The sequence below is a fragment of the Danio rerio genome, chromosome 4 (genome assembly GCF_052040795.2).
Source record: "Danio rerio strain M-AB ecotype USA chromosome 4, GRCz13ab, whole genome shotgun sequence".
In the NCBI taxonomy this organism is placed as follows: domain Eukaryota; kingdom Metazoa; phylum Chordata; class Actinopteri; order Cypriniformes; family Danionidae; genus Danio; species Danio rerio.
This window is the reverse complement of record NC_141024.2, coordinates 69,263,311-69,286,797: the sequence shown is the minus strand read 5'-3', so window position 1 is coordinate 69,286,797 and position 23,487 is coordinate 69,263,311. Positions and strand designations below refer to the sequence as shown.

The 23,487-nt window shown below is 36.6% G+C and overlaps 1 protein-coding gene and 2 long non-coding RNA genes across 4 annotated transcripts in view; all 3 read right to left on the bottom strand.

The window, feature by feature from the left end:
- The window catches only part of LOC148682376 (uncharacterized), a 147,695-nt gene extending 124,446 nt beyond the window's left edge, over positions 1-23,249 (bottom strand). Inside the window, exons 1-2 of the long non-coding RNA XR_015943050.1 lie at positions 22,770-23,249; positions 20,753-22,120 (exon numbers count right to left, since the gene is read on the bottom strand). This is a non-coding gene — a long non-coding RNA (uncharacterized LOC148682376). The remainder of the gene's footprint in view (positions 1-20,752; positions 22,121-22,769) is intronic.
- LOC137491476 (NLR family CARD domain-containing protein 3) lies at positions 1,336-8,962 on the bottom strand. The gene is given in 7 exon segments (XM_087247684.2): positions 1,336-2,651; positions 2,973-3,019; positions 4,201-4,359; positions 6,094-6,267; positions 7,107-7,462; positions 7,465-8,888; positions 8,953-8,962. Coding segments are annotated over 7 exon segments (2,697 nt in total). The 3' UTR covers positions 1,336-2,124.
- LOC147845256 (uncharacterized) lies at positions 10,667-15,601 on the bottom strand. 2 transcript variants are annotated; one of them, XR_015942818.1, is made up of 6 exons: positions 15,553-15,601; positions 14,241-15,067; positions 12,819-12,874; positions 12,574-12,725; positions 12,386-12,462; positions 10,667-11,065 (listed from the first exon to the last, which is right to left on the bottom strand). It is a non-coding gene; the product is annotated as an uncharacterized LOC147845256 (long non-coding RNA). The 2 variants fall into 2 exon arrangements; XR_015484328.2 differs by having other exon boundaries at positions 10,668-11,065; positions 14,241-15,601.
- Positions 23,250-23,487: the final 238 nt, after the last annotated feature.

Genomic DNA, 23,487 nt, shown 5'->3' with positions numbered 1-23,487 from the left:
TGAAATTTAACACCACTCACATGTTTCAATGTCAAAACTTTCTTAAAATAACTGCAATAAAGACAAGTAACAGATGCATAATATATAGACATGTAACATGTGCATAATGATGTGCAATGGAAATTCATATGAATTAATCCTCTGCTTAAAGTTACCTGTCTTTCCTGCATCGTGATCAGCTCCCTTCAGAAATTTAGGAATCTTGTGTTATGTTTTCTGTAGCAGGGGGTTATTCTCTCACTCCTGAAACCACAGAACACTTTTTTTACTTAACATTTGTTTAAGATACCATGAAATATCAAAACACGATTGAACTTTTGATTCACGGTCCTTTACAGTACAATGCGTATTAGACTAACGTTACATATGGAGTGCATTAAATAAAACATTGACAAAACCTCTCATCTACACATAAAGAATAAATAAAAGCCTAAACTTTAACAAACAAGTTTAACAAGAGCTAACATTAAGTAAGTTAACGTAATATTACCCCGACGCTAACGTTACCAGTGCTAATATGCTAACGGACTTTTACGAAGACTTACCACTCTTATATAACATATTATTCAACTGAATATTCATCAATAGCCAATAATAAAAGCGTGAGGAACAGTTTTATGTATTATTTGCTTTGTTTTAGGGACTAAACTTACCTGAAAACTGTCAAAACGGCAGCTTGAGAGAAGTCGTGTTGTGTCTTTCAGGTGGTGTCGTGTCGTGTTGTAGCTTCGTTTCCCATAGCAACATCCCCTCCTCTCCAGTGTTGGAATGAGACGCGCGCGCGCACATCAAAGTCATCCAGTGAAATGCTTATACGACCAGCCATGACCTTAAACACAACAAGATTATAGATGAGAAATAAATGACTGAATGAAATAAGAAATAAAATATAGACAAACTTTGGTCATAGGAGATATATCTGTAGAGAATAAAATCAACACATTAAACCCCGCGGCTATACAGTAGAGAACTTTAGCTGTAGACTGACTCCATGTACAGTGACACCATAACTGACCTGAACTAGAATACACACACAGAGATGTGTGTGTGTGTGTGTGTGTAACTGTGGCTGAATGTGCAGATGTGTCCACAGACGTGCTGAATGTGTGTGTGTGTGTGTGTGTTGTGATTGAGAGAGCGTCTGGTCTGTGTTCAGAAGCTCCTACTCAGTGTCTCTGTGTTGGTCTTGATGGAGCAGAAGTCTTTATTTCTCTGAGCGCAGCAGGAAAGCTTCAGCTAAACTGTGTGTTTTCCTACTTTAGTCAATCCAACACTGAAAACTCCTCATCTAGTCAAGAGTTACAGGCTTATTACTGGACACAGACATTACTGAGCTTGATTTATTCGCTTTATTAAGCATTATTAATGCACAGTTGTGCTGGTGAACATCAGTTAATGCACTGAGAGTCAACAAGAACTAACAGAGAACAACTTTACTGTCATCAACTAACATGAACAGATCAATAAATACTGGAATAAATGTGTTTTTATTGTTCAGTTCAAGTCAAATCATGAAGAAGAAGATCAGAAGAGCAGAAACAAACGTCACACTTCATTTCTCCTTTATTCATTGAGCTGCTGGATTTCTCTACAGTTGATTCAAGATTTGACAGAGATTCAGACAGGATTCAGACATTTCCATGTTCATCATCACATTCTAATATCAGCAGTGGATTTGACATTGACTTTTATTATTTGTGCTCAAACAACAGAGAAACAATGAAGAAGATCAATCTGTAGACAAGAATGAGCTGATCTGAACACAGCAGCATCCAGGAGGACACTTCATCAACATCAATGATGACACTGATGAAGACTGAGACACACACACGCACACACACACACACACACACACTCACACACACACACACACACGCACACTCACACACAGACACACGTTCTCTCTCTTTCATACACACACACACACGCACACAAACACACACACACATTCTCTCTCACACACACACTATCTCACACATACACAAATACGCACACAAACATAAACGCACACAGTGAAGACTTGTGCTCAAACACACACACACACACACATACACACACACACACACACACACACAGCTGCTGACTGCTCCTGCAGAGGATTCTGGGTAAATCTCTCGTCAGTCTTCAGCTCAGTTTCACTGATGATCCAGGATAAATCCTAAACCCAGCACAGAGTGGCTCAGTGAATGTGGTCTGGACTGAGTGGATGAGGCTCATTGTGTCTCTATAGATGTTGTAGAAGATCAGAGTTCCTGCACTGTGATCCACAAACACTCCTATTCTCCTGCTGAGCGGCTTCACTGGGAGATCAGTGTCTGTGTGATTGTGACTGAATATGAAACTGGAGGAAAAGCAGCGCAAACTCCAGGACTGAGCATTATATCCAAACTCACACTCAACACCTCCTCCCTTCCTCCTGATGCTCTTATATGACACTGATATACACACACCATCATCTCCACTCCAGTCAATCTCCCAGTAACAGCGTCCACACACACTCTCTCTGCACAACACCTGAGACCAATGATCAAATCTGTGTGGATGATCAGGATATGGCTGATTCTCTCTCACACTCTTCACCTCTCTGTTCTCCTCAGACAGAATGAGTTGAGTGTGTGCTGTGTTTGGATCCAGAGTGAGGAAACAGACATCTGAACACAAGAACACACACATTTACAACCACAGCTGTGCGTGTGTGTGTGTGTGTGAGAGAGAGAGAGAGAGAGAGAGAGAGAAAGAGAGAGAGGGTGTGTGTGTGTGTGTGAGAGAGAGTGAGTGTGTGTGTCTGTGCGTGTGAGAGGGTGTGTGTGTGTGTGCGCGCGTGAGCATGTGTGTGTGAGCGTGTGTGTGAGAGAGAGACAGAAGGGAGCGTGTGTGTGTGTGTGTGTGTGAGTCTGATTGTGTAAGTGTGTGCATGTGTGTGTGTGTGTGTGAGAGTGTGTGTGTGTGTGTGTGTGTATGTGTAGTCCTACATTTGCGTGGTCCTGCTGTAATCCTCGTCTCTCCTCCATGATCCAGACTGTAAACACACACAGATTAACATTCAGTCAGTACACAAACATCAGCTTATAACACACACACACACGCACACACACACACACACACACACACACACACACACACACACACACACACACACACACACACACACACACACACAATAAGACATGTGGAGTGTGTGCTGAATGCTGGACTGTGATTGGCTGATCTCAGTGCATTAATAACTGCAGTAAAACAACATGAGTGTGTGTGGAGCTGTCAAATCAGCTTCTGAATGACACACAGAGCTTTTAGATCAGATGTGAAAACAGAAAACAGAGTGGAAACACAGAAACAGACAGATATAAAGACTGAAGGATTCATTCAATGATCATTTGACAAAAGCGCAGCACAATAATAAAGCAGAATTCAGTGTTAAATGACTTGAAATATGATGGAGATCTTCATCTTCTGTCAAATGCCTCTTCATCATCTCCAAACATTGCTAAGTTGGAAAGCAGTGAATCCAGACCAATCTGCAGTCCTCCTCGCCCTTTGGAAGCTTGGTGGGTTTGTGTTCTGTTTATTGTTCATAATACTTCAGTTATAAAGGATTAGTTTAGGAGTTTTTTGTCATTTGCTTTATTTCAGTTTGTTCAACATGTGATTGTCACTGGACTATATCAGAACCAGCATCACTGTCTGCTGATCACTTTTATTGCCTGATATTTTGTGTTCATGTTAGTTTAGAAGCAGAAAAGAGCCAGATTACAAGATATGTGAGATATTTGCCAGAAACATCTTTGTTATGTCCACATTGTGAATGTAAATTGATATTGTTTATTTTCTTCCTGTTTATAGTTTTACTCCGCTCTTATTAAAGTGTGATAAAGGACATTCTGTGTCTGTGAAGTTCATGAGGGAGAGTTTAACTTGCTGTTAAAGTATACACAGGACGTATTTGGAGAACAGTACACACACATCTCTGAGCTGATACTGTACAGTTCTTCAGCAGAAATGTAGAGAACAAGTTTCACTGCTCAACTACAGTGCTGAAACTGTACAGTGTTAATATGAGATATAATATCACGCTTAATGTGAGAACTGCCCCAGTGCACTGACATATTTAACAGCTTTGATTAATATCTGGACACTAGAAGAGCAGTGAAGTATCAAAGTATCTGTATTCACAATAAACAAAGGCAGTGCTGCTCCACATACTTGAGTTTGTCCAGTGTGTAGTTTGGATCCTCCAGCTTGACTCCTGAATCTCCTGGATGATTGTAGCTCAGATCCAGCTCTCTCAGGTGTGAGGGGTTTGAAGTCAGAGCTGAAGACAGAAAACCACAGCCTTCCTCTGTCACCATACAGCCAGACAATCTACAAACACAGCAATAGTCCACATCACACAGTTGGACAATCACACATCTCTTTGTGTTGTGAAGATGCTGACTGCTGTTTCTGCTCATGTCAACAGCAGTGATGAACACACACATCCTGATCAGCTCTCCTTATTGATCGAGCCCTCGCATCAGCACACACACACACACACACTCACACACTCAACAAGGACTCGACATCATCTGTAGAAGTGTACAGAGCATGACATGTTACACGTGTTATTATATATTTTTTTGTTATTTTACTGTAGTTGAACCTGGTAAAGTTTTCCAACAGTGAACTGAGACTGCAACTATTAGTGAAATCTATATTAAAGCTCTTCAAATATGATTTAGATTTACAGTAATTGTTTTTCATGTTTAAATCTGATTTATTCTTGTGTTTAAAGCGTTTGTCATTCCTCTACTTCAGTGTCTCAGACTCATTCAGAAATGATTATTAAATGCTGGATTAATGCACAAGAGAGTTTGGCGAACACGTTTTACACCATTTCAAATATATATTATATGTGCGGCTGTATAAGTCACATACAGCGCTCAGCATAATGGAGGACAGCCCATTCTGAAAACCAAGACTTTCCTCCATTTCTCAGTCAATATAGGCAGTGTATTCTGCTGCATTTAAACAGAACACATTTATTAAACAGATTTATTTATGAACATCATATTTTAGTCACCAAACATATTCAGAAATTGAAAGACAAAACAATTAAATTCAGGCTAAATATTGCAAAATCCAAAAATTCCAGCTAAATTTTCCATTGTTTTGCTTCTCTTGATTTTTCCTCTGTTTAATTTTGTATTTAATATTTTTCTATAACACATAAATATGAGTGTCCTAGTTTTTGGACCATTATCATGAGTTATTTTGTTAGATGAGCTCCAGATTTGGCTAATCTATTGTATATGCACAAATATAATACTGTAGAGCTTCCTATTAAACTATGAATGTAAAAGAGAGATTAGTGAGGGCTGTACTTATATATGCTGAGCACTGTATATTGTTCACCCAGAGTGTTTACATGGTCACACAGCAGTAACACAACAAGCATTGAGTTTGGGCTAGCTTCTGCAGATGGACATTGCTGTACACTGCCCTTGATGGGTGAGTGGGGGAGTGTCTGTTGTCTCTCAGGTGTGAATTATTCATGAGCATTGTCACTCACACATACAGCTGAGATCACCCAAAACAACCTTAACAAAATGTAGATCATTGTAATGTTTTCTCTGAATGAGAGAACAGAATAATTTCACATAATTGTGCAGTAAATATTCTAGTCTACAAGACTGCTTACTCTAAACTCTTGTTCAGACACATTCAGTCTGTTTTTTTTTCCCTCTAAAACCTACTAACCACACATAATATTTGTTTTCTAAAAAACACCAGCATGTACATCAATATTTCCCACATATTATTGTAGCTCAGTTTGTGCTGAACACAAATGAAACACATGTTGGTCAGTTCTGTGTAATAAGTAGCTGAATCAGCACAGATGTCAGGGCATGTCAAAACATCTCAGGGGTCCCAAAATCACCTTAGACCCCTGAGGGTTAACTACAGGTATAGTATGAGCAGTGTGAAACACAATTACTGATAAACCATAATTCCTGTTATCTGGGGTTTAGTATCACCCAGGGTTAACATGTTCAAGCATGAAGAGCTCTAATATGAAACTGTCTGACTGTAGTTATTGTAGAGTGGAGAATCATTTACCTCAGTGTGTCCAGTTTACAGTGTTGACTCTTCAGTCCATCAGAGAGAAGCTTCACTCCTGAATCCTGCAGGTCATTGTTACTCAGGTCCAGCTCTCTCAGCACACAGTTTGAGGATTGTAGAGCTGAAGACAAACTCTCACAGCACTCAACAGTGAGATTACAGCTCTGTAGCCTGTGTAGAGGACAAACACAATATGTATGTGTTAATCTGGTGTGTTTGATAGTCTGAAGCACATCTGACTGTAGTGACTGGTTTAACTTGACTAGTTAGTGAGCACATCTGCTGATTTTAGCTTTAAATAGTATTTATGTCTATAAAACACAAATGACTTCCTTCAGATGTTCCAATAGCCCAATTCTTTATGTAACACCTAACATAACACTGCAAAACAGGATTTTTTAAAACTGTTTTATTTATTATTAATTTAATGAACAAACTAATGGCAATAATCTTCTGTAGCATCTTTAAAGTTGCATCTCAAAGCACCTTTCAGACTAAAGTGAAACAGATGCATATGTGACAAAAATATAGAAGATATATAAATATATTCATTGTTGTTTGCTGTTTTTGTTTCTAAAGATTCCTCCATATCAGTGATCAGGACTGTCTGCCCTGTAATCTTGCCTGCAGTTCCTCAGCCTTATCCAGCCATGTCCACCATTTCAGTTGACTCTAGTACAGCAGTTTCAATCTTCTCCAGTACATCAGTCACAGTTTCTAGCGCTAATGGTATGTTGTAGCGAGGACATGAACAAGGATTTAAACTACAGGATATGCTGTTTGGCACCGCTAACAATTTAGCTAGAGATCTTTTTGGGTAAACTATCCCTTAAACAACCACTGCCAAAAGATGAATCTGAATGAAAAACACTAAAATAATAAGTAATAAACAATTATCAATGTATTTTCAAGTGCCAACAATATCAATATTGTTCATGTTCATTAACATTAAATAATATATTGTTTAATTTCAGGAAATGTTCTTAGATGAAAGAAGCACTTTGACTTACAGAGCTCTTTTGGAGGTTTTGATGACTGCTGATAGTCTGATGAGACACTCGTCTGATCTCTGGAATTTCTGAAGCTCAAACTCCTCCAGCTCCTCCTCTGAGGTCAACAACACAAAGACCAGAGCAGACCACTGGGCAGGTGAAAGGTCAGCAGATGACAGACTTCCACTACTGAGGTAAGACTGAATCTCTTTCAGCAGAGTTTGGTCGTTCAGTTCATTCAGACAGTAGAACAGATTGATGGATCTCTCTGGAGACAGATTCCCTTCAAGTTTCTGCTTGATGTAGGCAATTATTTCCTCTTTGCTCTGGTCTCTGTCATCCTGCTGTGTCAACAGGCCTCGTAAGAGTTGTACTATGTACGATTGGACTGGAGTGACAGACCGAGAAGGAAGCGAAGGTAAAGGTCCAGATGTCCATTCTCACTTTCCAGAGCCTTGTCTACTGCTGTCTTCAGGAAATCGGTCATGCCTTTATTTTTGCTTTTCTGTCTAAAAATAAATCCATGCTTTCTCTCGCTGTCCAAATGTTGATAAAGGGCTGCAATGAACTCCTGAATGCTCAAGTGAAGAAAGCAGTACATGGTACCAAGAATGATCCCCGTCTCCTCCTTAAAGATCTGGGTACACATGCCTGAGTACACCGATGCCTTATCGACGTCAATGCCACAGTCTTTCATATCGCTCTCATAGAAGATCACATTGTTTCTTTCCAGCTGCTGGAAGGCCAGTTTCCCCAGTGAAAGGATGAGCTTTGGATCCCAGGAGACATCTGCTGTGTTTTCTCCATCATACTTTCTTCTGCTCTGCTGGATCTGAAAGCGGAGAAAATGTGTGTACATCTGTGTCAGAGTCTTGGGAGATTCCTGCAGTGTTTCAGCATGAGCCCTGTGTTTCAGTTTCAGTATGTTCTGGAGAACAGTGGCTGAAATCCAGCAGAAGACAGGGATGTGGCACATAATAAAGAGACTCTTTGACTGTTTAATGTGATCAATGATTTCTCTGGCCTGATTCTGATCTGTGAGTCTCTTTCTGAAGTACTCCTCCTTTTGGGCATCATTGAATCCTCGTATCTCTGTCAGCCGGTCGATACAGTCAGCAGGAATCTTACTGGCAGCTGCTGGTCTGCTGGTGATCCAGATGAGAGCAGAAGGAAGCAGATTTCCCTTGATGAGGTTCGTCAGGAGAACATCCAGAGAGACTGCTGAAGATACATCACGACAGGTCTCATTACCAGCAAAGTTCAGAGGAAGACGACATTCATCCAATCCATCAAGGATGAACAGGACTTTGAATCGTGTGCTTCTTGTAAGGTTCAGTCCTTTAGTCTCTGGGAAAAACTGAGTTATGAGGTCTTTTAAACTTTGTCTTTCTTTCTCCTTTAAGTTCATCTCTCTGAATGGAAGAGGAAATATGAAGCTGATGTCTTGATTTTCTTTTCCTTCAGCCCAATCCAGAACAAACTTTTGCACAGAGACTGATTTCCCGATGCCAGCAACTCCTTTAGTCAGGACAGTTCTGATCTGCTCGTCTTGTTCAGCTGCTTCAAACAAATGTTTGCATTCAACCTGTATCTCTAGTGACTGATGACGTCTGGAAGCAGCTTCAATCTGTCTGATCTCATGTTCAGTGTTGACCTGTTCACTCGCACCCTGAGTGATATAGAGATCTGTGTAGATGTTATTCAGAAGTGTGGAGTCTCCTTGCTGAGCAATTCCTTCAAAGACACTTTGATATTTCTTCTTCAGGCTACATTTAAGCTGATAAATGAAGAACAGCTCATCTAAACACAGTAGTATAGAAACAGAGAGATTTAGTCTTGACTTATTTTTAAGTGACAGTCTGACAGAGCGCCATGAGTAGAGCCAGACAGAACTTTCAGACATTTTGTAAAAAATCTGCAGATTACTGCAGAATGATTTTGTGAATATCATGACTTTGGGAGTAAAAAATTAATCTTAACATATGAAATAAAAAATAACATCTTTCTAATTTATAAAATTATAATATTTCATGTTTACAATACAAATCCAATTAGATCCACTTAATTGGTAAACAAAGCGTAAGTGTCTCATATAACAGATCAACTAAAGGACAGAAAATAACACTTTACAAACTGCACTGTAAAAAAATCATGAACACGTTCATGATACACTGTAAATTCTAACATGTTCAGTTTACTTAAAAAAAGTTTGGAAACCGATTGCCTTATTTTTGCAATATAAACTTACAAGGAAATCTTAAGTTAAGTTTAATTATTGCCTTGAAGTAAGAAAACTAAAACTTATAAAGTAAACTAACTGTTAAAAATTAAGTAAGTTTAATAGAAAATTCTAGTTAACATACTTGTCATTATTTAGTAATCTTACTTAGGGTTTTATAGTAAGATTACTTTAATAACTCTATTTAACTAATACTGTTCTACCATGTTCAGTTAACATCTTGAATGCTAGTAGTCTCAACATTGTTTTAATCCACCATTTTAAGTAATGTCAACTAAAAAAACTACGTGCAATCGGTTTCCACATTTTCTTCAATTAAACTGAACATAAAATATGTAGTTCAACCTACAAGTAATGACATTATACAGGTCTTAAATGTAAACATTTTATTTGACAAAATTAGCAGAATTTCACAATACACTTGTGATATTTTAGTATCACAATACACTTGTACACAATACAGTTTTGTAAAAACCTGTTGTAAAGTGCTGTAATATACTGTAAACAGCAATACAGACAAAAAATATAATAAACATGTTCAACCCTAAAACACAAGTTTTCGAAAAGGTTTGAAAATCTATCAAAAAAACTTTAAATACTTGACACTTGGAAAAAAGATACTTGAATTAGTGTAATTAAACATGCCATTGCACCAGCACCTTAAACATGGCAGCATATAGACACTCACAGAGGAACAGATATTAAGCTTTAAAGCTAATTTGTTAGACTGTGTAGTTTAGATTTTCCTACAGAAAATATCACATTAGTGTGGTCAAAAGTATTGAGTTTGGTATCAATCAATACTGAAATATTAAAAATATCCATTTTCCACCAGCATTTGAGTGCTACTGAGCTCGTTCTTAAACACCATTGATTGGCCACTGTGTTCACATGCTCAACAGAAATGACTGTGATTGGCTGTGACTGTCATAGGTTTACCATTTTTCACTGAGTCCAAACAAAGTTACACAGACACTGAAGTGTTTCAAAGCCATGTCGATAGCTGATTTGTTTAGAAGCTAACATATGCTATCTGGTGATGAATCGACTGATCGACAGTGCTTTGAAGTTATCCAGTGTCTTTGTATCTTTGCACCTGGTGAACAGTGGTGAAGTGTGGTAAAAATAATGACCTTCAAAGCCAATCAGTCATATCTACTGAGCATGTGAACACAATGACCAATCAGTTCTTGCAATGTTAGTGGAAAATGGATGGACTTTTTTTTTTTATTTCAGTACCGATTGGTACCAAACTCAATACTTTTGACAACCCTATAAATCACAATACACTTTTTTGGTAAAAAAAAAAAAAAAAAAAAAAAAAAAAAAAAAAAAAAAACACCAAAATGCTGCAGTCCTAAATGTAACACTGCAAACAGCAACATGTTAAAAAGCAACACTTTGTAATTAAGCATGCCATTATACCTGAACCTTTAAACATAAAGCACAGCAGTATATAGGCACTCGCCGAATAAAACACATTACGCTTCCCTCCCAGCAAAAGCAACACACGTTGAACAAATTCAAATGCATTGCTCAAAGTCTTTGGGTAGTCCGAATTCAGTGTGTAAATCAAAGCAAAAAAGAGACATACTGCATGTGGCAAAGTCCATAACCACTTTTCCTTCCAGTATAAAGGCCCACATTGCATCCATAATGAGGTTCTTTAGACATCTTCACACACGACAGTCAGCAGGCCAACATCTTCTGCACTGAAGTCCGACTCTACAATTACATCCTATGAATAGAGAAAGAAAAATAAGTAAAGTATGATATTCTAAATGGCACTAATAAAGCCTGTAGTGGCCAGGAGACCAAAAGCAGAGGTGAAAAAAATACAATTCCTTGTGCTTAATTTAGTAACACTTTAGTAGGAACCAATTACACTATTAACTAGTTGCTTATTAGCATGACTATTTGTGTTTATAGTACATTTTACATTCAAATGCTTCTTATAAGAAGGCCTTGCTATGGTGCTCCTTCTTCAATGTAGACCAACACGATGGATTTGCCTGTACTGCTTCTACTAGGCTTGTCATGATAGTGGAATTTATTACCAATCCATATAGTAATTTTAAAAACATCCATTTCCTGCTAACATTTGAGCATTGTTGAGTGTCATTTCTGTTAAGCATGTGAACAGAATGGCAAAACAGTGCTGTTTAAAAATGTGCTCAAAAGTGCTTAAAATGTTAGCAGAAAATTTGCTGCTTAAAATTGCAGCAGAGATTGGTACTAAATTCCAGTATCTTGAACATAATACTATTCTAAAGGAACAATAAATTTTTTTAATTAAAGAAACACTGTAATGTAATGAAACAAACTGCAGTAAAAGTACTTTTAAAACATTTTCAAGAAATTAAATGCAAATGTGTGAGAGACCAATTGGTGCTACATAATCAATATAAATATTTTGTAGGGAAAACTTAATAAATTGGGAACTGATTCAAGAATGCATTTGGTTTTGCTAGATTAAAGCAGTGAGTCAAGTTTGCATTATTTAGCACACTTTTTAAAAATGTATTAATAACTATTTTTTAATAAGAAAATTGATGTTTTAGTATGGCTTTTAGAACAAGGGTGAAGCCATCTACAATCCCACAGCAGGTGACTTCACAGGGTTGGTTATGATACGGAGCATCTTTGACTTTTTGGCTTTTAACACTATCTTTTTACATCTTAATCCAGCAGGTTCTTTCAACTGAAATTATATTTCTCTCAACATATTACAGAGGTATTACACTTATTAAGATTTTTTTTCAAGCTAATCTTCCTCCTTTTCAAAACAAGTGTGATTAAAAATTAAAGAAATGCATTCATTACTTCACTGGCCTATGAAGCTAACTGACCCTGTGACGGCACAAGCTGCTGTATTTGCAACATAGCAATGCTCTTGCTCCAAAGGCCATAATATAACATCCCTCTTACTTTCAAATACTTACATTAAATTCATTTGTTTTATTTTTATAAAATTGAAAATTTTTATTAATAAGTGAAGTAAACTGGAATGACTGCTTCATTTCCAGTCTAAGAAAGCAGAAACAATAATACTACTTACAAAACACATCCTGAAAATTTCTTTAGACTCATCCCTCTAAAGGACTGAAAGACCCCGGAGAACTGCTGCCAGATGACCTTGAAAAAGTAAAGACAGGTAGACATGCATTATAGCTCAATGAAAACATCAAATGCAATTTATTGCAATTAAATGCAAATTATGATTCAAAGATGATGTCACAAAAATACCTTTGAATTAACATGTTGAAAATTTCTTCTAGTTTTCTTCTGCAATTTTCTCCTGTTTTTTTTTTTTTTTTTATTTCAATCAAACGAGCAGTGTGTGTCCAATGCAGCGTAGAACTTGGATCTCACATTTCTTCCTGATATTCGATTGAATTCTGCAAAGATCCAATCAAAACATTATTAGTCATTAATAACATTCAAAAACACAAATTCACAAAATCACACAAAGTTTTGAAAAGAAAACAAACCTTCTGCAGAACTTGCATCAGCTGGTGTTTCCTCTATGACTTCCTTCTGGATGTCACTGTTGTGCACAAAAACGTAAAGTGTTACTGACATGGCTAAGCGAAATTCTAAAACAAAAAAACAGAAATCAGAAACACATGCAATGATACAATGCAATGCCATTTAGCAACAGATGTTACACTTTAACATGACATAGTTAAATGTTCTTGAATAATAAAAGCTGCCAAATACTCCCGGCGCCTGTCATCAAAAGCATGAGCTATACTTGTCACCAAACAGTAATAAACACATCCCCCGATTAAATATAATCATGGCATTGTTGCTGGTGTGCCTTACTTTTATGCGCATTAAAAGTGGAATAAATATTTGTCTCAATTGATGTCTTTAAAAGGACACTGAACTTTCTGACTAGGGTTGCACGGTTTACCGGTACTATGGTAGTATCGTGATACTATGGCTCCAAGATACTGGCGGTGCCACTGTAGTTTGTAAACGGTAGTATTGTCATTAACAGTCTGCCTACAATACATAATGCTGCATGTGAAAAAGTCACTAAAATACTTACACGATTCAGCAACAATAGATCATTGTATTTTAATAGTCTATGGAGCCTTCTAAGGTTGTAAAACTGTAGAATTTGCGCCTTTTATAGTAGCCTATTGTATATTTTGTGATGGTTCATTTTGAATCGGAATTCGTTTATTTCTGTTCCTGTCAATATGATATAATAGCTACAACAACCGTGACAATCTATTAAAAAGAATGACTCATAAAGTGAAATTTTGAAATACTTTGGATTCTTATCCGATAATAAGTGTGAAAAAAGTATGATAGATGAAAAACCCAAAATAGCAACAGGAAACAATTTTTGACCACTTCATATAGCCTAGGTTTGTTGGAAAAATGCTCTTTTCTTTATGTATCTTTATTTTAATGTATTTTTTTTTGCTGGAATGAATACATTTTAGGTGAAGAGATGTGCAAATACTTTTTTCAACAATAAGGGAATTATTTAAATTCAAGTAGGCCTATAATAACATATACAATATATTATTTCTGACATTTTTCTTTATTTCATGGATTTAAGTTATGAATTACAGTATTGCAATACTACTTGGTATCACCATACTTCAGCTGGTATAGTATTGTAACATAAATTAATGGTATCACAACACAACAACCCTATTTCTAACTAGTCCTCAGATGATTATTCAAATGGACAAAATATTCTGACTATTCTTGATCATGCAGTTCTTTGCTGAGAATTTTGTTAAATGTACTTTTAATGTATTAAACGATTTAAAATTACCCTGACACTCAGTATGGAGACAAGGTAACGCTAATAGAACAATTCATGAATATGTTCTATGGCTTGTGCGGTATTGTTCAAAAAGTTTTCTTTGATGTGTAAGTGCAAAACTTACATTTTCACTGCATATCAGCTCACAAACTGGTAGTCTGAAATAAAAAATAAATAAAGGGTATAATGATATTACAAACCAAATATGCCACTCACAATACTCTAATGGTGTGCTACATTTTAAACAACCTTGTAATTGTTCAAATTTATTTGCCCTAAATTGTTAAAAATTAGTGAAACCTTCTTTAAAAATGCAAACTAACAGGTTTGGCAAAGCCTGTTTCTTTACAGAAAGTTTGCTTATAACAAAGGCTTGTTGATGCCTTTGTGTGATATTGAGCAAACAAAGGGATGTTTCTGTGCTTGGTTGTACGAGTTATACCACTTCATCATAAACGTTATCCATCACACATATTCAGTCGCGTCTGGTCAGATTTATTTGTCATTACAGCAATACAAAACACTCAATAACGTAACGGTAACACTGGAATAAACCTTCAAAACGGCATAAAGAAAAGACAAATACCACATAAAACAAATAAATGAGTTAATTAAATATCTCTCGCATTTTCATAAGTTTAACTTTAAGTTTCATAGGGATTGTTAGCATAAGCACACTTTAGCATCATGTGTAAATATGTATCTGCCTCATACAGTGACACGAATCGTAATCGCATCGAAATCCTAAATTACCTACGACACTCACGGGTCCATTTTGAGCTGAAACTGCTTTATAATGTTCTAAAAGCCTCGGCGGGTTAAAACTGCTGCTGCCCCGGCGATCATGGAGAAAAAAACGACTGGTCTGGTCATGAGCCGCTCGCTGACGCCGGACCGAATCACAGCTGATCTCCTCACCTGCTTCCTGCAGGTGATCTCATAAAAGTAAATCTTAAAAAAAAAACACGCATATTTTCGTCACAACAAGCGCCACTAAAGTTCAGCGATAACTAACGTTACTGTATTTGTAATGCGGATAAATAGGTTTCGTTTTCTTTTTTAAAAATGTAGACCTACAGCTATGTGTTAACTTTACATCTATTTGAACGGATCATTGCGCGCGCTCTTGCTCTCTCAGTGCATCATTTAAAATGGCGCGGCCCGCTCTTTTAGAGCATAACGCCCACTTTACAAATTACTACTAACTTTACAAATTATTAATAGTTATTAAAAAGGACTAAGCAGCTAAACATAGCTTATCTAGTGAAGTAGACAGTATTGCAAATAACAGGCAGTGGTCAAAACGTTTAGTCACAACATCATGGGCTATTAATTAGTTCACAAAACAGCAAACAATTTCACAAAGTGCAGGAAATAAACAGATTACTGATACTATACAAATAAAATCAAAGTAGTAATTAAAACGAAAAGTTTACCTTGATTTACAGCAGTACATCTTCTCAATATGAAATCCTGTCCTTCAATGGCGGTGCTGGGTGGCGGTTGGTTGTGACTTGGGATGGGGGATGGGAAATCACCACCCAGTACGCATGCGTAACAGCATGGCTTAGCCCTTATAAGCAATTTTACTCAAATTACATTAGTTATGGGAACTTTATACCTTACTATGTCAGCAACACTAATGCATTTCTAGTAAACTCAACAATTAGCTTAAAATTAAGTAAACACACTAGAATTTTGATAGTAAGGAATACTATTCGCATTTACAGTGTACTCGCCTGATGTTATGAAAGGCCTGTCTGTTTCGAACAAAGCCATTTTGGTCCATTCCTATTAGGGATGGTAGATGAGCTTCCAATCGAAGGGCTAAAATCTTGGCTATAATTTTGGCATCGGAGTTCATTAACGAAATTGGCCTATATGATTCACATCTGTCTAAGGGTTTATGGGGTTTAGGAATGAGTGTTATTAATGCAGCTTTTAGAGAAGGAGGAAGACAGCCCTCCAATATCGACTCTTCATACATTTCTAACAAAGGAACTGCTAATTTATCTTTAAAGGCTTTATATATATCAATTGGTATCCCGTCTAGTCCAGCTGTTTTACCACTTTTCATATTCACAATAGCATTTAAAATTTCTTTACTAGTTAGAGGTTCCTCCAGTTCTTTTTTGGCTTTAATGCTTATAAAGGGAATAAAAAGATCATCTAAAAATAAAGTTTGGTCCGTGCTGCATTCTGATGATTCTGTATTGTATAGCATTTGGAAGAATTTGGAAAAAGTTTCATTAATCTCATCTGGGTCTGAAGTCAGATTACCAGCTGTTGTATAAATATTATGTATAGCTTTACTTGATTGTAATTGTTTTATCTGCCAAGACAAAAGTCTACTTGCCTTTTCTCCATACTCCTAAAATGTTTGTTTAAGACGGATTAAACTGGCTTCAGCTTTTGTTGCAGATATTTCAACAATTTTGCTCTTAGAATAAGCAGTTCCTGTTTAAGTATGTTGGAATTTGACAAATCTGAATATATATCTTCTTCTAATTTCCGAATTCTTTCTTCTAAATTTTGTAATTCCATTTTCCTTTTTCTATTGACAGAGCATGTGTAGCTTATCATTTGGCCCCTTATATAAGCCTTAAAGGCTTCCCATCTTATAGATGCAGATGTTTCTTTCAGATTAGTTTTAAAAAATAAATCAATTTGAGTACCAATGAACTCTATAAATTATGGATTATGAAGCCATCTTGGATGAAATCTCCATCTACAAGGCCCTTTTATAATTTTTGAAACATTATATACAAGTTTTACTGGACCATGGTCTGAAATAACAATAGACTCATAGGAGCAGTCAACAATTTGATGGAATAAATTATTGGAGATTAAAAAATAGTCTATTCGTGAATATGATTTTAATGATGAACTGTAACATGAATATTCAGTTTTGTTTGGATATTTTCTCCTCCATGGATCACATAAATCAAGTTCCTCTATAAAACTATTAAGTTTTTTCCTACTTTGTGTGTGAGCCATCTCTTTACTATTGCATCAATCTAAATGTGGGTTTAATGTCACATTAAAATCTCCTCCTATAATTAAATAGCCAGGTTGAGAGGCCAAGATTAAGAACAAGTTCTCAAAAAATTCTGGACTGTCAGAGTTGGGTCCATACACATTTACAAGGGTAATATTATTATCTATAAGAAAGCCTTGAACAATTATATATCTGCCGAATTTATCTGCAATCACCTTTGACACTTTAAATGGAATGGCTTTGTGTATCAAAATTAATACACCCCTTGAGTTAGATGCATATGAAGCAGAGATTACTTCACCTGGCCATCTTCTACGTACTTTTAGTAATTCGTTAGACAGAAGATGGGTTTCTTGTAGAAATACAATAGATGCTTTAAATGTTTTAAGTCTAGTCATGACTTGTTTTAACTTTGAAAGTTTACCCAACCCCCTAACATTCCAGGATATAAATGTTAACTGAGATGCACTTGACATACTTAGGAATATTACATGTCCATATGTCCATAATCATAATGCAAAAATTTAATAAAAGAAATAAATACAAAAAAAAGAAAAAAAAAATTGCCCATTAAAGAAAAAGAAAAAAGAACAGAAAAAAAACAGGGGGAAAAAAGGGAAAAGAAAACCCTTAACAAACCGGCGTTTACCCCATTTGAACAGAACCAGCCGGTATCTATCTCTTTCCCATCATATTGCAAAGATTCTTCAACAGGCCTGGATGGTCGTATTACTAGGAACACATCCTTGGCTAGCAATAAAAGAGTCATTGGACATTGCCCTACCCACAGACAACCTAATGAAATAGAACATCAAGAATAATCAAACATTTTCTTCAAACAATCATTGAACTGACTTGCATTTAAATATAGGCCGAGGTTATTTGTTTTAACCGGCCATTATACAGTAGGTGAATAATTGTCACGTTAGGTGTTCGCGGTTAATTACCTTGATTTATGATAATAGCTTTGAAAAATAAAACAGTTGAACATTCAGCCAACTGTTTAAAATTTGTCTTTACTCTCCTGATGTTTCTCAGAATTCTTCAATATACTTCTGTACATCCCCTGGCGTCTCACAGATCCTCCACTGGCCCTTACGCATGAAGCTCAGTTTGGCAGGATACATAAATCTGTAAGGAATGTTCAGTACCTGGAGTCGTTTCTTCACATCATCAAATTGCTTTCGTTGTTTCCTCACCGCTACCGAGAAGTCCGGGAAAAACATCACCTTGTGCTCCTGAAATTTCACAATTCCCATCTCTCTGGTTGCCTGTATCACTCTCTGTCGGTCACGAAAGTTGAGGAATTTCATTATCAGTATTCGCGGGTATTGCTGAGGCTTTGCCTGGAGCCTGCCGATTCTGTGCGCTCTTTCAATAATCACTGGACTCGGGAAAGTAGATGCTCCAAACACATCAGTAAGCCACTTTTCTAGAAAGTTTGCCGCGTCCGTCCCTTCCGCTTTTTCGGGTAGGTTGACTAGTCGGAGATTGCATCGGCGATTACGGTTTTCTAAGTCATCCAGGTCCGCGCTGAGTGTTACAACTCGGCTTTCCAGAGTTTTCACAGTTTTTTGTAGCTTATCCACATTATCCTCGGTATCACTAATTCGATGTTCAGCCTCTGCTAATCTGCCGCCAAATTCGGAGATTTCATTTTTAATACCTTGAATAGCATTCAGAACGCCTTCAAATTGAGATGTGAAAAAGTGTTTCATGTCTGCGAGAGCCTTCATTACATCGTTTTCCTCGTTGTTTGTTGTAGCTTCACTTGTTAGCTTGGCGCTACCATTAGCTTCGTCACCGTCAGGACTTTCCTCTGGATTCTTCCTTGTATTTCTTCGATTTGCCATGGCGAAGCAATTTTTTTTTGTGACCGCAGTTGAACTCGGAGGCTATTTCGTCAGTTTAATATCTAAAAGTTTCTTAAAGTTTAAATTCTGGCCGTCTGTGGTAAGAGCGTTGAGTTGCACGTCTGTCTAGCTCGTCGCCATGTTGGAACCCCCTCGTATTATTGCTTTTTAAAAAAAAGTCACATATTGTGCATTTCTATTATACACAATTTGTACTAAAGCGATTTAAAAAGTTCATATAAATAAGTTTTCTCTTTGCACCACCAGGTGGCAGTCTTTGTACTTTCATTTCGAGGGTGCAGTTTGCATACGTTTTATGAATATGTATAATTTATTTTATTAATGACTATAACTTTATATATATAGTTAAAATATATTTACCATTTTCCCAAGTGTATATAACTACTACTGTAAGAAAATATCAGAATTCGGTACATACTTTCTGTATTATCTTTGCTTGAACTAAGCCGATCTAATCCTGTTTATATGAATTGAACCTGCTCCCGATCAGGTTTGACCTAGCAGAACTGTTGCTATGACAACAACTCTTGGATCAGCTTTGAAGAATGAAACGATCCTGGATCGTGCCAAATCGTCAATATCCAAATCCAGCTAACTGAGTAATCCACGTACGAAGAACGGACCCCTAGTCTTCACATTCAGGATGTGCCATTAGCACAGCCTGCACTAAAAGGAGGCTGGAGATTAAGGATGGCAACACAGAGTGCGAAGTCTATGTCACCTTGAAAAACCTGCCATGACCTGAATTCAAACCAGGGTTGCTGAGGCCACAACACAGAGTACTAACCACTATACAATCACGGTGAGCTATGGGACAGCCATTGCAGTTCTTGTTTGGTATGTTACTCCATGTGATATGGTCCTTCCTGTTCAGTGAGCACACGCTGTTGTTTTTCTTCTCCTACCAGCACAACACTTTTTCCCAGAAACACTGGAAATGCAAACAATTGATGACTGTTGCAATTTTAAAAAGTAACAGGATGTGGGTATAGTCTGCAGGAGGAGACCCCAACGGATTTCTAGTCAATCGCCTTAACCACTCAGCCACGACTACAAGACTGCCTGTACTCCCATGTCCTCATGCCTAGTACACGTGTTGTGCATCTAGATGAAACTTTCAGCAAGCGATAGCTCAAAGGCAAAAGCTGTGGCTCCACAAAGAGTCTTGCATGCCCGAACAGGGACTTGAACCCTGGACCCTCTACCGATTCCGCTAAAGCTGGGAAACAATAGTCTGTTTTGGAAGGGGAAGAAAAAAATATGAGAAAAAGAAGAAAATTTGAGAAATTGAGAACGAAAGAAGTGAAATTAAGTTTTTTTTTTTTGGCATTTCTGCCCACCAGAAACTACTCAATGCATATATAACAGTACTAGTTTAAGAAATATGTCCATAAATAACACTTTGGGTAGATCACAAGGTTGAAGGTTCAATACCCGACTGGAGCAGATATCTCTAACCAGGTTTAGTAATGGGTCAATCATAAACGAGTCCTCTATCGGGTCTGAGTCACTCGTTCCTCACGGGCCAATTATATGTGTTTAGAGCTGGAAAAAGAATTGAACCGCTCATCTCTCGAGTCCTCGGGTTTGAGTCATTCTGTCACGTAAATAACAAACGACTCAAGACTTGAAAGGTGAACTAATTATGATGGCTTCTATCGGCTCAGACTGTGTACATTAGTTAAGATTATATGTGACTGCCAGTGTAACATAACCGAACCACTGTCATTAGAAGACATGAAGAGTTGAGCTGAGCAAAGAGACAAAAATGCTTTCATTGACAAAAGAGCACACTGTAAAAAATTGCTGTTAAAAAACGGTCAGATTCTACGATAAAATAATGTTTTTTCACTAAAACAGTAATATTCTGTTAAAAACAGTGCTTTCTGGGTAACATTTTTGTTTTCGAGAAAGTAACCAACTGCAGAAAACTGTGAGCTAACAGAGTTCAGATTCGATGTTTTGAAGTCTGTGTTTGAAATCACGCTTTGTGTCCTTGTTCACTATTTCATACACTAGTTAACTAATATAGTTCACCTGACAGTTTTAATGAACACTAATGAGTGAATTCAGACAATGATGAACACCTGCTGTTAATAATTACAATTACTGAAGAAAATAAACAAGAAACACAAACAGTGACTTGAGTTATAACATTAAATAAAATAAAATAAAATAAAACAGCTTCAGTCTCAGCAGAGGATCATTAAACAACTCCACAAACAACAGCAGACACACTTATTACTGACTGATTTGACGTCCATACAATTCTCATTGAGATCCAACAGAAATTAAGGTGTTTTTTGTGTCACCGTAATGGAGTGAGGGGCTGGTTTAGTTGGGTTCTTCACCCTTGAACTAATTTAAGAAGACTTTCCAACTGCTGTAATACAGAGTTTACAAAACGTTTGTACTATAGCAATAAAGTTGGGAAGTCAATAAATAGAGAAATCTATTTATCTGAAATTAGTTCTGATAAATGTCTTGGTATAAATCTGGATGAAGGGCCTCATGCAATAGATTTTATGCTTAGTTGCAGGTATTAATTTAATTAATGAGAAGTGGAAACAGAAAAGATACCTCTGAAATTACTTAACAGTTAAGAAATAACATACAAAAACAGTTCAGTTATGACATATACACACTCAGACCTCATGAATCCGACCTTGTATCTCAACAATGGTAACATCTCAAATGTTTCATGCTGCAATGCATGCTGGGAGTGGCACTGTACAAATATCCCAGCATGCATTGCGGTATAAATAAATGTTGTATAATGGTCTAACGGTTTTCTTTATTTGAGTTTGATTCTGCTGTTGTTTATGTTTAGACTTTCAGTTGCCTGTTTGTGAGTTAAACTGTTAATTTTGTTAGTTGTCACCATTATTGAGGTTCATATGCTGATTATTGATGTCTCTTTGAGTGCGATTGACACCATAGAGCAGTGTTATTGTCCAAGATATTCTTAAAAACTTCCAGAAATCATTGCCATATATATACATATAATGTAAAACAATAGATTTAACATTGAATAGGAGCAGTAAATTTTATTATACGAAATGAGAACAGACTCTGCCATTTAATAGCAACATGAACATCATCAGATCTTATTTAGGTTTTTGGCTGGCTTGCCTCAACAAAGGAGCTTTTCAAACAAAGTTCTTAACTATTGCAGCAGCCAAGATATATAAATGTTAATAATGACAGGGCTAAGAGCCCAACTAAAGCAAACTCTGTTCTCCATGATGGTGACGTAAAACTTTAACTTTTTCTCAAGAAGAACTTTAGTAGATGTTATACAAAAATACATGTATTAAGTAATAAGTGTAGCTGGTGATGATTTTTGTAGAGTTGTTTAATCATCCGCTGATCATTTAAATGATTTAATCATTTGTTGTTCTTCAGGTTATTTCATTATAAAGCTGTGACTAAAGCTTTGTATGTTCTGTTCTTGTTTTTTCCCTTCAGTATTTCTTCATTTGTTCATTGTTAATCCTCAATTATCATTTAATTAGTCAGTTAATTAATGAATTTACTTCAGCTTTGCTACATGTTTCTTGAACACTCAGTAGTGTGGACACTTCAATAAAAACTGAAGTATAGGCTCTGGGGTTTAAAGGGTTAAAGGTGTGAGAGGTAAAAACACAGTGTAAAAATGTATTTTAACAGTAATATACTGTTAATTTACACTACAGAAGTAGACTGTAAAAAAACAGTAGATTGCTGGCAACCACAGCTGCCAGTAGATTACTGTTAAATAAAGGAAAAAACAGTATTTTACTGTAAAACCTGAAGCTAATTTCCTCTGTCTGTCACCGTTGTGGAGGAGAGTAGAGCCAGTGTATGAGTTAAAGATGAACAATGAGCTGCTGATGTTATTCTGCATGTTTCTCTATTTAAAGAAAGCGGCTGTTTAGTTGCTGATGCAGTCAGAATCTCTCTGGTGATTCCAGATTTACATGTATGTGTGCTGTTGTGAAAAATAAGACATTAGAGTTAAACCGAACTTTTCTAATTAACTAAAATAAGTTATCATTATAAGTATGCTTCTAAGCATATATAGCACATTACTTCATAAACTCATTCAGCAGTTGACCAAGTTGAGGCAGTTGCTTTCAGTGAGCAAAATGAGTTCACTTGAGTATTGTGTAAATCAATGTAGTCCATGTATTTTTACAGCAACATACTGTAAAATAACAGTACATTGCTGGCAACTGCAGCTGCCAGTATTTTACTGTTTTTTAACGGGACAATTTTTAACAGTGCAGGTAAACATTGAATTATTATTTTCTCTTTCTTATAGTATTCTATTTATGACTTGATGTGTTTGGAAGCAATTCGTAAAATTTTAAAAACATTTTGCCAAATTGAACCAAGTGAACGAAATGACTAGAAAAAAGACTCAAAGATCCGAGCCAGTAAAATGATCCGAACTTCCCATCACTAACCAGGTTTTTAAATGGATTTATGTAGTATGTAATAAATAATGCACTTTGCAT